The 13999-nt window shown below is 40.8% G+C and overlaps 1 protein-coding gene, 1 non-coding gene and 1 pseudogene across 2 annotated transcripts; 2 read left to right on the forward strand and 1 right to left on the reverse strand.

The window, feature by feature from the left end:
* Nucleotides 1–13999, forward strand: part of LOC101315752 (olfactory receptor 13C7-like) — a 75980-nt pseudogene that overhangs the window by 45233 nt on the left and 16748 nt on the right.
* Nucleotides 5493–6863, reverse strand: LOC101317768 (olfactory receptor 13C7-like). Its single transcript, XM_033859271.2, is given in 3 exon segments — nucleotides 5493–5895; nucleotides 5897–6276; nucleotides 6279–6863. Coding segments are annotated over 3 exon segments (957 nt in total). The 5' UTR covers nucleotides 6706–6863; the 3' UTR covers nucleotides 5493–5745.
* On the forward strand, nucleotides 10961–11066 carry LOC117312879 (U6 spliceosomal RNA). The gene has a single exon (XR_004527283.1). It is a non-coding gene; the product is annotated as a U6 spliceosomal RNA (small nuclear RNA).

A 13999-nucleotide genomic window follows, 5' to 3' on the forward strand; every position in this document is an offset into this window, starting at 1 on the left:
CAAGACATTGAATTTTTTTAAATTAATTAATTTTTGGCTGTGTTAGGTCTTGGTTGCTGCGCGTGGGCTTTCTCTAGTTGCGGCGAGTGGCGAGCAGGGGCTACTCTTTGTTGCGGTGCACGGGCTGTAGGCGCGAGGGCTTCAGTAGTTGTGGTGCGTGGGCTCAGTAGTTGTGGTGCACGGGCTTAGTTGCTCTGAGGCATGTGGGATCTTCCCGGACCAGGCCTCGAACCCGTGTCCCCTGCATTGGCAGGCGGATTCTTAACCACTGAGCCACCAGGGAAGTCCCAGGACATGGAGTTTTATCAAACACTTTCTACATCTATTGAGATGATCATTTGGTTTTTCTTCTTTAATTTATTAATGTGGTAAAATTTTAATGTTCACCCTATCCATGCTTTTTTGGGATGAATGCAACTTTCTCACAGTGTATTATCTTCTAAGTATATTACTATATTTGTTTTATTGATTTTTTGTATTTTAGCATTTTGGCATCAATGTTCAGGGGGAGTGCAGGCCTGAAAAGAGTTTATTCCTTCTGTTTTATTTGAAAAAGAGCCTGGAATTTGACCAAGACTAGTTTGCAGTTTTTTGTATCTCAATTGGGAATTATCTACCATGTAAGATAAATATAGGATTGCAGTTGGAGTATGCAGTGGTCAGCAAGAGAGGGTGACTTTGTAAAGATGCTTTTGCTTTGGGTTTTGTAATTGTCAGGACTTTGTAAGTTTCTAGATAGAAAACTTACTCCAACCAGCATAATCCCAATACAAACTTTAATGCTCATACAACTGAGAAGTTCAAGGGTGGATTCAGTCTCAGGCACAGCTGGAATTAGGGACTCACCATGTCATTAGGACTCTCTGTCTCTTCATATGGTTCTTATCTCTACTTGTCTTTTCCTGGCTTCATTTTTAGCAGACTTTCTCACGTGCTAGGGAAGAGGGCTGTCAGCAGCCTAATCCACATTTTTCTATTTGAGTCTCCAGATGAGAACTGAGCCCTGGCCAACACCTTAGACTGCAGCCTTGCAGAGGACTTGCTTGAATTCCTAACTCACAGAAATGGCAGGATTATAAATGTGTATTGTCTGAAGCTACTAAGTGGTGATCTGCTATGCAGCATAGAAAGCTAATACAGGACCCCTTTCTTCTTGCTCCAGTTGAAATATGCTGGGGAATGGTTCTGATTAGTTTGACCTAGGTCATATGCTTTCCCTTAGACTGATTGCTGTGGCCAAGCGTTGGTGTAGTACAATTGGCAGCCCCACTAGAATCACATGATAAGAGTGAGAGGGCAGTTTCCTCCCCAAACAATAGATGCACAGTGAAGATGTAAGTGACCTCTGTGACGGCATCCGTAGGAACTCCAACAATACTGTGACTTACATGTGCTTCTAGCAGAGGTCGTAAATTGCAACCCATAGCCAAAAATGGTTGAGGAACAAATTTTGTTTGGTCCTCATAATACTTATACTGTTGAAGAATTATGGGAAGCACTCAACTCTGCAAACACCAGAGATAAATGTGGAGCCTGCAGCAAAGGGAGCAGCTCTTTGCATTCCCTCCCCAACCCCTTTCTGCATTCCTGCCTGGCAGCAGTCGGCTGGAGCTGAGGAGGAAGAGGCAGTTAGCTCCTGCTTTCCCACCTGGTCCTTCCACCAGGACCTGGTCCTGGTCCTTTCCCACCTGGTCGTGTCCACAGGGGACCCGTTCCCCGTCCGGCATCTGAAATGCTCTGATTCCTTAAATGCTCTGATTCCTTAAATGCAGTTTGGGTGATTATGTTCTAGACACGTTGTCTGTGATCATCTGTGATGTTTGATTAGGTCATATTTTGTGATAACCTTCATTAGATACTATACTCTCTTGAAGATTTTAAGGATCATCCTAAATTGAGAGAAATGGTCACCAGTAGTAATCAGGTAGAAATTAATTTGCACGTACGCAGAGCTCTGAAAGACTCCATTTGTCAGTGGTCTGGTTTAAACTCTTTGGTTATCTTCAAAACAAGGGCTGGAGTAGAGACTGGTTTTCTTTGCTTCTGAGAACCTTTGATGAGTGAGCCTTTGTGTTTGCCTCCAAGCCCAGGGCTTGGACCTTTTCCGAACAAATAGGATGGACCTGCTCTAGGGATGGGAAAATGGATGGAGCATGGGTCATCCCAACCTGTTAGAAAGGGGGAAAAAGGCTTTGAATGAGGGTACTTGGAGGATACTCTAGACAGCCCTGAAGTTTACATTCAGGGCTTTTCCTCCCTCCAAAATGAAAACATCTTTTTTTTTTTTTTTTTTTTTTTTTTTGCGGTACGCGGGCCTCTCACTGTTGTGGCCTCTCCCGCCGTGGAGCACAGGCTCCGGATGAGCAGGCCCAGCGGCCATGGCTAACGGGCCCAGCCGCTCCGCGGCATGTGGGATCCTCCCGGACCGGGGCACGAACCTGTGCCCCCTGTATCGGCAGGCGGACTCTCAACCACTGCACCACCAGGGAAGCCCGAAACATCTTTTTAAAATATCTTCTGTTAATGCATGACCATTGTAAATATATGATGTACTCAAACTTCTTTATGTATTTTCCCTAGGTGTTTTAAAGTTGTGACTGGTGTGAATTATATACAACCCCCCTACTGTACTTTCTTACTAGTTGTAGTAGTTTTGCACTTGATTAAACTTTTTTCCTCAGTAAACAACATCTGTTTACTTACTGAATAGTTTTCTTCTTTTCTTTTTTTTTTTTTTTATAAATATTTATTTATTTATTTATTTTTTGCGGTACGCGGGCCTCTCACTGCTGTGGCCTCTCCCGCTGCGGAGCACAGGCTCCGGACGCGCAGGCTCAGCGGCCATGGCTCACGGGCCCAGCCGCTCCGCGGCATGTGGGGTCTTCCCGGACTGGGGCACGAACCCGTGTCCCCTGCATCGGCAGGCGGACTCTCAACCACTGCGCCACCAGGGAAGCCCAGTTTCCTTCTTTTCTATATTTTGTTCCTTATTTGTTTTTCTGATCTGGTTTAATTAGCTAGAATGATGCAGACATCGAGAGCAGAGGTCCTAATCCAGACATGCATCGTAGGCATGTCGTTGGTATTCTGCCGTCAAGTATGCTGTTTGCTGTTGTTCTTCACGAAGGATGGTTTCTTCTATTCAAGTCCACTACTTTAAAAAGTCAGAAATAGATGCTAGATTTTACCAAATGACTTCTCAACATTTGTGGATGGGATTACTTTTTCTTATTTAATCTGTTAACAAAATGGTTGCAGTAATTGATCTCCTAATGTTCCTAATGTTAGAAACCTTGAAATTCCTAAAAAAAAAACCCACTGGGTAATGTGTATTATTTGTTTACTGTACAATGATTTAAATCTACTTAGGTTCAATAAATGAGTTTTTTCATTTGATGAACTTTCTTTGTTCTTTCATAATCCTCGGATTCTTTCAAAGAAAGAATTCTAATACTTGTCTACTGGTATTGACTCGTAAATTTTCAACAAGCATGTTAAGACTTTTGTTGCATTTCAGTATCAATGCAATGGATTGTATTTATAAGAATCCCTTCCCACCATATCCTTTGTAAGATGAAGCCTTCAGTGGCCTTTGCTTCTCTTTCTCCATTTCCCAGCTTGATGAAGTCATCTAGAATTGTAACTGGAGCTCCATCATTGCTTTCTTGTTACTGTTTACCTCGACATGATTGCTACTAATTCCTTCATAGATTTGTCTTTGCAAATTTGGTATAAGAATTGACTAAACTTCATTGGTCTTATGCATTTCATCATTCTCCACTGTCTCTTCTATGGCATATCCATCACATCCTTTCATTTATTTATTTTTAACTGTTTGTTGGGAGAATGTTCTAAATAAATTTTTTTCAGGAAGGGATTGCAGGGGTATGTGCTTTCTGTGTTTACACATGACAGCAAGTGTCTTTTTAACCCTCGTATCTGTGCAATGATGAGGGGTATGTAGAACTCGGGACTCACAGCCCATTTCCCTCACAACTTAGTAAACCTTGTTCCACTGATGTCTACATTTAGGGCTGCAGAACAGCTGGCCAATGGCAGTCAGATTCTCATTCCTTCTTAGGAAATATGCTTTTCTTCTGTGTAAAGGTCTATAGAACTATTTTGGTATATATAGGCATCAAAAGTTATCCTTGAATAGTTATCCTAGGTAGGTGTGTCTTTTGCTACGATTCTTATCTGGTGATTGATGAACATTTTATGAACAAAATATCTAAAACTTCTATTCAGTGAAATGTGTTTTTTTCTCTTTAGTTATTATTTGTCTTTTGTCTGCTCTGTTTTCTCTTCATGTTTTCATGATGGATTCCCCTGGTCTATCTCCCATGCCTCTCATCTTTTCTCAAATAACTTAAATCTCTTTGTTTTTCTCTCTGAAGTCTAGGAGAGGAATTTAAGTTACTTTTCATTTTAAAGTTCATTTTAAAAAATTGTGCCATCTACTTTTAAATACTTTCTACTGAATTTTATTTGACCCAGTAAGTGGAATCTTTCCCCTAAGAAAAAGTTCTTATTTCCCAGTTATCTTTTCTCCTAGCTTCTTTTTTTATAGACTTCTCTTGTTTTATTGATTCACTACTCTCTTGAATTCTGCTGAGAAAACCACTGAGAATTTTCTTTAATGCTTTCACCATCTACCTGCAATGACTCTTTTTCAGCAAAGGCTGATTGTTTCGATTGTTAGTTTCCTCTCTATTGGATTAAAAATTGATATCAACTGTCAGAGGTTTTCTATTCTACTCATTCTTTAACTAGATGTCTAGATTAATTACTCTAGGGAGCTGCCTTGGAATTCCTCACCAGTCATGTAGGTGATTCTTAGATGTCTCCTCCTCCCTCTGAGCATCACCTCCTCTCCCTCTGACTACCGTGTGGCTTTGGGGTTTCTTAGGTAGAAAAGCAAGCGATGGTCACCCCTTGGCTGCACACTCGGTCAAGCCAGGTCAGGTGGTTAATAGAATTCATTTGATTCTCCTCGGTACCTCTCAGTTTTGACATTACTCTGATGACCCTTGGAGGCCATGGATATCTAGGGAAAGAACCCAGGGATGAATAACATTTTCAAAAAAGGGAAAAGAAAAAAGGCCTGAACCTTTGACCTTTGCATCAGTTTCGCCACACCTTGCTCTCCTCTCTGCTCCAAAGATATAAATGATTTTCTGGTGGGGGACTTGGTTAAGGACAAGAGAAAGAGGTTAATTTTGAAGACACAGGAAGAGAATGATTCAAGAAACAGTTTTAATAATTTAAATGACAATAAGGAGAAAGAGGCAATGAGGATAAGGATAAAAATATTACTGTTATTTAATAATGGAGTAGGAAGAGTTGACATAGGTGACATAAAAATAAGAACCCTTTAAAATATGTTCAAAGGGTGAGCCAAGGAGTAATTGAATTATGGCCCTACAGACTTGAGCTTTTCATGAGTTAAACAATAAATCTTGAAGGGTTACTTTTCCTTGTTATCAGTTTGTTTACTATGCATCACAGATATAGAGAACTGTAAGGCTTGATCAACAGAAATATACTTTTGTAGAATCGCCTATTGAATGAGGGGAAAATTCATATTAAATGCTTTCTGTTCACACAAAGCTCTTGGGTGTAATGAGATTCCGTGTAATTAGATTTACCTACGTTATCTTGCATGAAGTTAGCCCTTCATCTTATCCTCCGAGACCCTCAGGTAAGAGAAACCAGGGAACAGGAACCATCAGGACCCCTCCAGCATCACTGGGTGAAGCGTTTCCAAGTTACCAGGTTCCTCACAGCGGCCTTCGCCTCCTTATTCCTCAGGCTGTAGATGATGGGGTTGAGCAAGGGGGTCACCACTCCATAGAAGAGGGAGGTGAGCTTGTCTGCAAGGTCCTGTTTGTCTGCCTCCCAGGGCGTCCTTGGATTTAGGCTTCCCATACATGAAGAGGATGGTCCTATAGAAGACGACTACAGCTGTTTGGTGGGCAGAGCAGGTGCAGAAGGTCTTTTTCCTCCTCTCAGCTGAGGGGATCTTCAAAATGGTAGCGATGATGAACACGTAGGAGAAAAAGATGAACAGAACTGGGATGCCCAGGAAGATCACATTGGCCACCACCATACTGATTATATTGATGGTGATGTCAGCACAGGCCAACTTCAGGACAGCCAGGATCTCACAGGTGAAGTTGTTGATGACAGTGTCCCCACAGAAGGGTAGTTGCATTGCTAGGGATGTCTGCATCATGACAGTGGTGCTTCCAGCTGCCCAGGAGCTGGCAGCCATGGTGCATAGGCAGCCTTGCTCATGACCTCAGGGTACCTCAGGGGGTTGCAGATGGCCATATGGCGATCAAACGCCATCATGCCCAGAAGCACACACTCTGTGGCCCCCATGGCAAAGGAGAGGAACATCTGCACAGCACATGCTGAGAAGGGGATGGTTTTCCTGGGGGTCAGGAAGTTGTCAAGGATGAGGGGGACTGAGGAGGTTGTGTAGCAGATGTCCAGGAAGGAGAGGTTCCTCAGGAAGAAGTACATGGGCTTGTGTAGGCAGGAGTCCAGGATAGTCACCAGGATGAGGACCCCGTTGCCCAGCAGGGTCACCAGGTACATGGACAGGATGAGCACAAAGAACGTTTTCTCCAGCCTTTGATGGGCTGAGAGGCCCAGGAGAATGAACTCTGTCACAGAGGCTGTCTGGTTGGCACTTTCCATGGTCTGTCTCGTCTTTCAACTAAATAAAATACTCAGTGATCCAAACTCAACATCCTTTGTGTCATGTAGGTCCAGGGCATCTGGTCTGGAGTTCCAGTCTGGCTGAGTGATTGAAAAACCATTGTGAAAGTCCACAGTCTCTATTTGTTTCCAAGAAAAAGGAGAAATAAAATTAGAAATTACTTTGGGGTCATAGAATATCAAATTTACAATGTTTAAAGTGAAGATTCTGATTATTTAATGCATTCAATCAGAGACAAGATACATAACATATTCATTTTAGTGGTTCTGTGTCCTATATGGCAGTTCATCTCATTAAACTTGGCCAGAAAAGTGACTTTAAGTTTGCTCTGTGTTCTCCCACTTTGTGCTAGGTACTAGGGAAATCATTAGTTGTGAATACTCTCTCTGTTTCTCCAGATCATTTTCACAGAAAACATACTCCTGTTGTTCCCAAGATCTCTTTTCTCATGAGCAGTGCTAGCTCCAGGGCTTTCCATTCATCTGTCTGTCCAGCCACCTGTCTTGTCCGTTTGTGCATCCATCCCTCCATCCCTCCATCCCTCCATCCCTCTATCCCTCTATCCCTCCATCCCTCCATCAATCTATTTGTCTGTGTCTGAATATCCATCCATCCATCCATCAAAACACTTGTTGATCACCCAGTATATGGGTGTGAGAATTCCCATGAGGAACAGGGGTGACCCATGGCCCAGGCTTAAATGGGCACACAACCTGTCAGGGAGGGGAAGCAGAAGGATTCAGGAGAGGCCAGAACATCTAAAAGGACATGCATGTTGATAGAACAGGGGTCATGAAATGCTTCTTAAGTGATGTAGAATCTAGCTGGGCTTTTAAGGACAAAAGGACACTGGACATGGAGAGATACCTTGGGGAGGTCTCCAAGGTAATTTTGTGATCTGGAAATGCTGATATGTTCCTAATAGTTTGAATCTGATGTTTTATGAAGATAGACAGAGGACTGTCTCCAAAAATCCACAGTGGGTCACAGCTTCTGGAAATCTAGTTCTCTTAGATAACTAAAAGCAGTGCTTTTTTCTTTTTTTTCGGTCTTGAATATATTTGACATAAAACATGTAAATTTAAGGTGTACAATGTGTTACTTTGATACATTTACATATTGTAATATGATTGCTGTTGTGATATTTATTACATAATTATGATACAATATTGCTGTCTATATTCACTGAACTGTGCATTAGATCACTGGGTTATTTACTACTTGTCACAAGTTTGTACTCTTAAACAACATCTATTTTATGTTATGTTATTTTATATTTTTGTTATCATTCCCTCTTGGTGAATGTCCACACAGGAATCAGTGGACATTAATAGTCCTTGAACATTTTGGCTAAGCTTCTAGGTATGTTACACAGAATTATATCATGATCATGCTTCCCCAAATAATCTAGTCCAACTCTGTCTCCCATTGTAGATCTTTTTCTGCACCACAGTGATGCATGGCTTTTCAGTTTCAGCTTGATTTCCTCTAATGATGAAGAGCCCACTACATTCCCAAATGACCTACTCCATATTTGCAGAGCTCTAGAGTATTAGAAAATTCTTTTTCACGAGAGAGAGGCATGGACATATATACACTACCAAACGTAAGGTAGATAGCTAGTGGGAAGCAGCCGCATAGCACAGGGATATCAGCTCGGTGCTTTGTGACCGCCTGGAGGGGTGGGATAGGGAGGGTGGGAGGGAGGGAGACGCAAGAGGGAAGAGATATGGGAACATATGTATATGTATAACTGATTCACTTTGTTATAAAGCAGAAACTAACACACCATTGTAAAGCAATTATACCCTAATTAAAAAAAAAAAAAAAGCACAAGAGGGCTTCCCTAGTGGCGCAGTAGTTGAGAGTCCGCCTGCCGTTGCAGGGGACCATGGGTTCGTGCCCCGGTCCAGGAAGATCCCACATGCCGCAGAGCGGCTGGGCCCGTGAGCCATGGCCGCTGAGCCTGCACGTCAGGAGCCTGTGCTCCGCAACGGGAGAGGCCACAATGGTGAGAGGCCCGGGTATCGCAAAAAAAAAAAAAAAAAAAAACCACAGGAGTTCTCATATCACGTTCTTGCCAGCGTTTGGCGTTGTCAGTCTAAAGTTTTACCCACTCTGGTGATGTGTAGTTGTGGTTTTCATCTGCATCATTTTCCTGATAACAAGTAACCTTGAGCACTTTTTCATGTGATCATTGATCATTCCTGTATCTTTCTTTGTGAATTATCTGTTGAAACATTTTGTCCATTATTATAGTTTTCTGTTGTTTTTTTAAAAAATATTGAGTTGTAGGAAGTTCTTATATATTTTAGATACAAGTCCTTTGTCAGATATGTGTACTGTGAATATTCTACCAGTTTGTGCCTTGCATGTTCATTTTCTTAATAGTGTCTTCTGCTGAGCAGATGTTTTAAATTTTGATGAACTCTACCATTAAAATATTTTTTTTGGTTATTACTTTCCATATCCTCTCTAAGAAAATTTTGCCTACCCCCCAATCACAAAGATGTTTTTCTATGTTTTATAATAAAAGCTTTATAGTTTCTTTCAACTTTTATGTTTAGGTCTATGGTCCATAGCAAATTAATTTTTGACTTTTTTTTGTCTAGTTCTATCAATTACTGAGAAAAGGATATGAAAATCTCCATTCTGACCGTGGCTCTATTTCTCCCTTTAAATATGTCTGTTTTTCATTCATATTATTTTGAGGCTTGGTTAATAGGTGAATATACATTCATGATTTTATGTCTTCCTGATTATTTGACACCTTATCCTTATGAAATGTCCCTCTTTATTCTGGTAATATGCTTTGTCTTCAAATCTACTTTATCTGATACTAATATAACTCTCCAGCTGTTTGCTTGATATATTTTTCCATCCTTTTACCTTCAACCTGTATGTGTCTTTATTTTTTAAATGCTTCTTTTAGACAGAATACAGTTGAGACTTGCTTTTTTACCCAGTCTGACAGTCTCTGTATTTTAATTAGTAAGTTTGATCCATTTCTATTTAATGTAATCACTGAATAGTTGGGTTTAGTTTACTATTTGTTGTTGTTTTCTATTTATCACATCTACTTTTTGTTCATCTGTTCCTATTTTCCTCCAGTCTCTTAGGTTAATTGAATAATTCTTAGAACTAATTCCATTTTAATTTATGTATTGGCTTTTTAGCTGTAGCTCTTTGCCTTATTTTTCTAGTGGTTGCTCTAGGTATTACTATGTACATCTGAATATTTTAGCTGTCTCAAAATTCTTGCTCAAACAAGGATACAGATATCAATTAGGCAAATGAATGAATCAGCCCCAGTGCCAGACTAATTCTACCAGAATATCCTAGGTACTTGCTACTCAAAGTGTGATCTAACACCAGCAACATCACTTGAAATCTTGTTAGAACTGCAGAATCTCCAGTCCCATTCCAGATTTACTGAACTGTAATCTGCATTTTCACAAAATTCTCAGGCGATTTATATGCATGTTAAAGTTTGAGAAGTAGTTTTCAATAATTAATTGAAATTCTAGAACTATACAGAGCAAATTTTAGACACATTAGAATCCCAACTTTGCAGTGTCCATCACGTCTTGGAATTCACCACACCATGCTCTTCTTGGGTCAACTTGGGTAGTTTTGTTTGCTCCACAGTTGTGAGCACTACTTCTAAACCAACCACAATCCCACAGCTGCCTTTTGTTGTACTATTAGTTTGTACAAATTCTTGGCTTCCTGCATTATTCTGAAACCTGATACTCACACCTAGCCCCCTCAAAGTGGAAAATGCACAGTGCCTTTTCTCCATGCAATGCCACATTCTTGTGTGTGTGTGTGTGTGTGTGAAATGCTGTCGTCTTTCTACCTCCACAGCTGTGTTCTTCTTGAAATGGAATAACTTCTGGGCTGAAATGGTGGCTCTCTTGAAAATCAGACAACCTGCTTCTGAAGCTCTGTGATATGGTCCTATTGTTAAAAACAGTGGTCATTGTTTGGGTTTCCTAGGTAATAGACTCTAAGGGATTCAGCATATGAATTTTGGTGGGACACAAAAATTCAGCCCATAATAGCCCTCCTGGTGTAAAAGCAGCCCTATCTCCTCCTCATGAGCAGGATCAGTTATATGCCACTAGGATAGTGACTCCTTTCCTTGCCTGCTGGTCTCTTGACATAAAAGTCCAACATGACTGGGGATAGCCATAGTTTAAAGTTAGCAGATATAACAGAATAGAAAGTCCAGTGCTCACTTCAGCAGCACATATACAAAAATTGGAACTATACAGAGAAGATTAGCATGGCCCCGTGCAAGGATGACACACAAATTCATGAAGCATTCCATGTTTTTTTTTTTTTTTGGATGGTATGATCCCATTTTTGTTAAAAAAAACAAAACAAAACCACCACACAGGTGGGAAAACGCATAATATATAAATGGGAAAAAGTCTTAAATGGTAAATGCCAAATTGGGTAAGAGTACTGGGAGTTTCTACATCTTTGTAGTGTTTGATTTGTTTGTTTGTTCATTTTACAATGAATACATATTACTTTTTTCACTTAAAGAAGCATTTATTCCATCCTTCCCTCAGACAGAGAGGGATCTTTCTTACTTGTTTTCTTTTTTTTAAGTAATATATGTATATATAATTTATTTATTTTTGGCTACGTTGGGTCTTTGTTGCTGCGCACAGGCTTTCTCTGGTTGCAGCAAGCAGGGACTACTCTTCATTGCGGTGCATGGACTTCTCATTGGGGTAGCTTCTCTTGTTGCGGAGCATGGGCTCTAGGCGTGTGGGCTTCAGTACTTGTGGCACAAGGGCTCAGTAGTTGTGGCTCACAGGCTCTAGAGGGCAGGCTCAGTAGTTGTGGTGCACGGGCTTAGTTGCTCTGCGGCATGTGGGATCTTCCCGAGCCAGGGCTCGAACCCGTGTCCCCTGCATTGGCAGGCGGATTCTTAACCACTGCGCCACCACAGAAGGCCTTACTTTTTTTTTTTTAAAGTAGATTTAGAGCAATGTTCTCAGTTTCTTTGACTATCTATTCCAGTGTCTCATTACTATTTCCCTTATGCTGCTGTTTTAAGCCAAGTTTCTCAGTAGAAAGCTCACCATCATGTACATGAAAGTGCATGCTTAATAATAATAGCTGTTATTTATTCGAGCAATCATTATGTCCCAGATCATCTTCTAAGCACTTATTATGTATTAACCCATGTAATTTTTAATAACCCTATTAGTAGCTGCAGTTTACAAATGGAGAAATGAAGCATAGCGTTTAAGAAACTTTCCTAACTTGCAGACTGTACGCACATACACTTCATATAAAGAATCCTCCCTGCACTTGAGAAATACTCTTTTTAAAAAAAATAAATTTATTTATTTTTTGGCTGTGTTGGGTCTTTGTTGCTGTGCATGGGCTTTCTCATTGTCGTGGCTTCTCTTGTTGCAGAGCACAGGCTCTAGGCATGCGGGCTTCAGTAGCTGTGGCACGTGGGCTCAGTAGTTGTGGCTTGTGGGCTCTAGAGCCTTAGCTACAAAATAGTGCCATTTTCTCTAGTCGATTTCAGAAAGTCTCTGGTTTTGTGTTTGTTTTGTTCATCATGCTTTCTAGATCCTCACACGACACTCACTACTTGAAGGCACCCTGTAAATGTCAGTTAGGAAGCCTGAAACTTTTGTTGCTTCATCAGTAGGCAGGATAAGCTTCCTGCTGCCCAGTGCTGGGGAGCTGCTGATATGACTTTAAATCTTGAAGTCTGGGAAAGTGCACATTCCATGTTTTTAAGATGACAAAAAAAAAAAGAAGTCCAGAATTTAGTCCTTATATCTATGATCTGTTTACTTTTAAGAAAGTTACCAAAGGGGGCTTCCCTGGTGGCGCAGTGGCTGAGAGTCCGCCTGCCGATGCAGGGGACACGGGTTCGTGCCCCGGTCTGGGAAGGTCCCACATGCCGCGGAGCGGCTGGGCCCGTGAGCCATGGCCGCTGAGCCTGCACGTCCGGAGCCTGTGCTCCGCAACGGGAGAGACCACAACAGTGAGAGGCCCGCGTACTGCAAAAAAAAAAAAAAAAAAGTTACCAAAGCAATCCAATGGGGGAAAAGATAGTCTTTTCAACAGATGGTGCTGAAACAGTTGGATATTCATAAGTAAAAAATTAATGCGATCCTTGCCTCACACCATACAAAAAATTAACTCAGAATGGATCACAGACCTAAATGTAAAACCTAAAATCATACATCTTCTAGAAGAAAACATAGGAGAAAATATTTGTGACCTTGGGTTAAGTAAAGATTTCTTAAATAAGACACCAAATTTTAAAATATACTACAAAATTTAAAACTTTTGCTTTTTAAATGACACCATAAAAAATGAAGACAAATAAAAAGGACTGACAAATAAAAAGACAAATAAAAGGACTGCAAATTATATATATGATAAAGGTCTTATATCTAGGCTACATAAAAGAACTCTTACATATGACATAATAAAAAGACAAACAACCCAATTAAAATATCTTCACCAAAAGGTATGTCAGTGGCTAAAAAGCACATGAAAAGATGCTCAATATCAGTAGCCATCAGGGAAATGCAAATTAAAACTACAATGACATACTATTGCACAACCACTAGAAGAGCTGTATTGGAAAGACTAATAACACCAAGTGTTGGTGATGATGTGGAGAAATTGGAACTGTCATATATTGCTTCATGGGTATTTAAAATGTTACAATCACTTTGGAAAAACAGTTTAGCAGTTTCTTAGAGTTAAACACACCTGTATCATATAACCCACCAATTCCACACAAAGTTGTGTATATAAATGTTAAATAGCAGCATTACTCGTAATAGCCGAAAACTGGGAACAATCCAAATGTTGATCAATGGGTGAATAGATAAGCACAATGTGGTACAACTATACAATGGAATACTATTCTATAATAAAAAGAAGCAAACTACTGATACATTTTACAACCAGTGAACCTCAAAAGCATGCCAAGAGGACCTTCAAGATGGTGGAGGAGTAATACGTGGAGATCACCTTCCTCCCCACAAATACATCAAAAATACATCTACGTGTGGAACAACTCCTACAGAACACCTACTCAACACTGGCAGAAGACCTCAGACTTCCCAAAAGCTGTGTGGCTGTCAGGGTCTTGGTGCTCCAGCTGGGTGTCAGACCTGAGCCTCTGAGGTGGGAGAGCCAAGTTCAGGACATTCGACCACCAGAGACCTCCCAGCCCCATGTAATAGAGCTCTCAGTTGGCAAAAGCACTCCCAG

The sequence above is a fragment of the Tursiops truncatus genome, chromosome 6 (genome assembly GCF_011762595.2).
Source record: "Tursiops truncatus isolate mTurTru1 chromosome 6, mTurTru1.mat.Y, whole genome shotgun sequence".
NCBI lineage: Eukaryota > Metazoa > Chordata > Mammalia > Artiodactyla > Delphinidae > Tursiops > Tursiops truncatus.